This window comes from Cynara cardunculus (assembly GCF_001531365.2).
Source record: "Cynara cardunculus var. scolymus isolate 2C chromosome LG 8, CcrdV1, whole genome shotgun sequence".
NCBI lineage: Eukaryota > Viridiplantae > Streptophyta > Magnoliopsida > Asterales > Asteraceae > Cynara > Cynara cardunculus.
Window position 1 is genome coordinate 7705975 of NC_037535.1, and position 3066 is coordinate 7709040.

General features: G+C 28.2%; 1 protein-coding gene across 1 annotated transcript in view; it reads right to left on the reverse strand.

Moving 5' to 3' along the window:
* Window positions 1–2624, reverse strand: part of LOC112516155 (protein TSS-like) — a 20423-nt gene extending 17799 nt beyond the window's left edge. The window contains exons 1-3 of the mRNA XM_025123177.1: window positions 2555–2624; window positions 1339–1400; window positions 1016–1108 (exon numbers count right to left, since the gene is read on the reverse strand). Of these exons, the coding sequence (XP_024978945.1) occupies window positions 1016–1108; window positions 1339–1400; window positions 2555–2624 (225 nt within the window). The remainder of the gene's footprint in view (window positions 1–1015; window positions 1109–1338; window positions 1401–2554) is intronic.
* Between the last annotated feature and the right edge of the window lie 442 nt (window positions 2625–3066).

Sequence of the window (3066 nt, forward strand, 5' to 3'; positions counted from 1 at the left end):
TAATGTAAAATTTATAAGTAAAAATAATTGATAATTATCAACTAATATTAATTAATATTTATCAATGATAATAACTAATAGTACTAAATTATTATTAATATTAATGAGAGTTATAACTGAAAAATATGATTAAAAATTCCTCATAAACTACTCCAACTACTGCTTTAATAAGGTAGCTTATGTCATCCAAACATGTATCCAAAAAATAAGGTAACTTATGTTTGTCAAACAATGTCTAAACATTGAGAATTACCTAAAAAAAGTTTACTTAAGTGAAATAATATTTTATTGTTCTCACCAATAAAGTATTTGAAATTAAATATATAGGAGAGATAAACAATATTTTATTTAATAAAAATAAATATTTTAATAACATAACTAATATTTTAATCTCTGAAATAAAGAATCGGTTGAAGATGAATGTAACGTTTTTTGAAGATTTTGATTTTAGATTTCATTTTAGGGAAAATGTGAAGAATGCTCTAGAATTCCTTTAAATATATTAAAATAATAAAATTATATAATATTTTAATAATATAATAAATATTAAATGCAACTTATTTTAAAATTTTAACTTTTAAATTCACTACTTAAAAAAATTATTAAAACTTTATTTAAATATAGAAATAAAAATAAAAAGTGTTTCCGGTTCCGTCCCGAAAACTTTCTCCTCGGACACACACTCCGGACTCCACACTCCACACTCCACATCCCACACCCCACACCCGGCCTTTTCAAATACTCTCTGAAGTTGGATCCAATCCATGGGTCCACTTGAATGTCGTATTTCATGTTTTTTAAAAAATAGTTATTAATATGAAATGTTTACACCAAAAGTTATATTTAAAAATAAACCAAATTCACTTTACCTTTTGTATTTCATTTAAAATTAGAGCTTAATCGTTGAGATATATGCTGACATATCTTTTATTTTGAAAAGAAAAATAATTATATTTGAAAAAAAATAAACGTCACTATTTTAAAAAATAGAATGATGCTAGTTTAACATTCATACCTCGTGTGACAAAGAGTAGTTGGTCAAGTGACATGCCTCCACATGTACCGCTAAAAGTTTTCGTACATCTAAGATTTTGTCTGTGGAAATTCCCTGTAAAGAAATTAAAAGATCAAATCAATCTTACAATTATAATGACCATCCATTAAACATGGCATATTACTATACGTCATGTTACTATCTGAATCTGTTTTAACTTAATTTGAATCAATGAGAATATATAAAGGGAATTTTGAAATTGATGTGTGTGAAAAGAAATTTTATATAAAATGTTAAAATGATTCATTTAGAATCACGCAGGATAACTTTTCAAAGTGGTATACCTTTAGTGTCACCTCGGATTCTTCTGGCGTTTCTACCTCGATTTCTATAACCGTTGGTAATACTGTCAAAGTAGACGAATACAAAAATTAGATATTATAAGTTGTTGAATCTAAGAAAATATTCTAACAACATGTAACAATTTTTTATATGTTTTCTTTATGTGCGTCGTCTGTAACAAGATGAACTTTTTCGTAAACAAACAAAATTATTAATTACGCAACGATGTATTGATCGACAAATACTTTGAATCACATCACGTGAGTATATAATAAATGCAAAAAATGAAACTGAAAAACAGTAATCATGCATTCTTTACCTTGACATAGTAATTTTTTCAAGTAAATAATATCCACTAACTAGTTCACGTAAATAAAATGTAGGCATGTTTTATGGCTACTATAGGCAATAGTTGAACTAACATTTTAATTTAAGATGCGTGTTATACATATACATATATATATATATATTATCACGTATATCTATATCTATCATAAGCGATAATTTATTCTTCAAAACAAAAATAAAAGAAAGTAGTTTGAATTTAGTAAAATATTTGGAGATTTCCTTTAAATAAGAACTAGATTCAACATGTTTACGTTATCTGATAATCTAACATTATGTGTTGAAAATTAAAATGCAATTGTGGTACCTTACGTTAAAATTGGGACGCAGTGTACAACATAAACCAAATTTCATCTCATACTTGATTTCTCTATTTTGGATTCAAGTATTGCATAATAACTGAGAATGATTTGTTACCATTGTTAGTGAGACATGTTCGATTCATCATTGAAATTTGTAATGCATGATTTTACATTGAAATTTGTAATGCATGATTTTACGTGTAAATTAATAAGACAAAATTCAACAATTAACTCCAGAACTAGTTATTTTCCAACGAAGAACAAAACACAATCTGTCTGAAAACAGTAGTTCTAACATATTTCAACTTTTATGCTCATGAGATATGGAGCAGTGATGGCTGTAAAATTTCCAGAAAAATTGAAACAGTTTCCGTATCAATTCATAAATTCTGAATCCTACACCAAAGAAGGCTATAAAACAACATCAACTATTCATGAATGAACTATTCCGTTTTCCGAAACAATTTCCTTCATCCTCAAACTTATCCTAACTCAGACTTGCAGAAACAAACAGCAAAAAGAAAAAGAAAAAAAAGAGATACAGTTACAAACAGAGAGTACATAAACATACCTTTCTCTTCCTTCTTCTTCTTATCGCCCTTGGCCTTATGAAGCTTTCCTTTGCTAGCTTTGGGAGCCATGTTAACCAGCGATTCAATTTCACGCCAACAGACAGAGAATCACAATGCTAATTAATCAAATTCAGGAACAGAAATCAATGAACTCAAAAAATCGTTAAACAATCGTAAATCAAATTTGTAAACTGAATCTCGGCAACTTTCTGAAAACCAGAAATTGATTGACAGATGAAACAATTAATCTGTGAGATGGAGGAAGGGGATTGAAGCAATTGAGATTGAGTAAATGCAGTACGTTGTGTAGGGATGAAGGAGAGAGAGAGAGAGTGTGGAGGGGATTTGATGAAATTAGGAAATGGGGGAAGGGAGGATAGAGAAACGATAGGATAAGGTAATAGACGCATATATAAGATTTTGTAACCAAGGCCTCAATTTAACAAGTGTTTTTAGACCTCTGCTTTTTTTACTTTCTTTCTTATATCGTTACATAATAAAGAGATATATT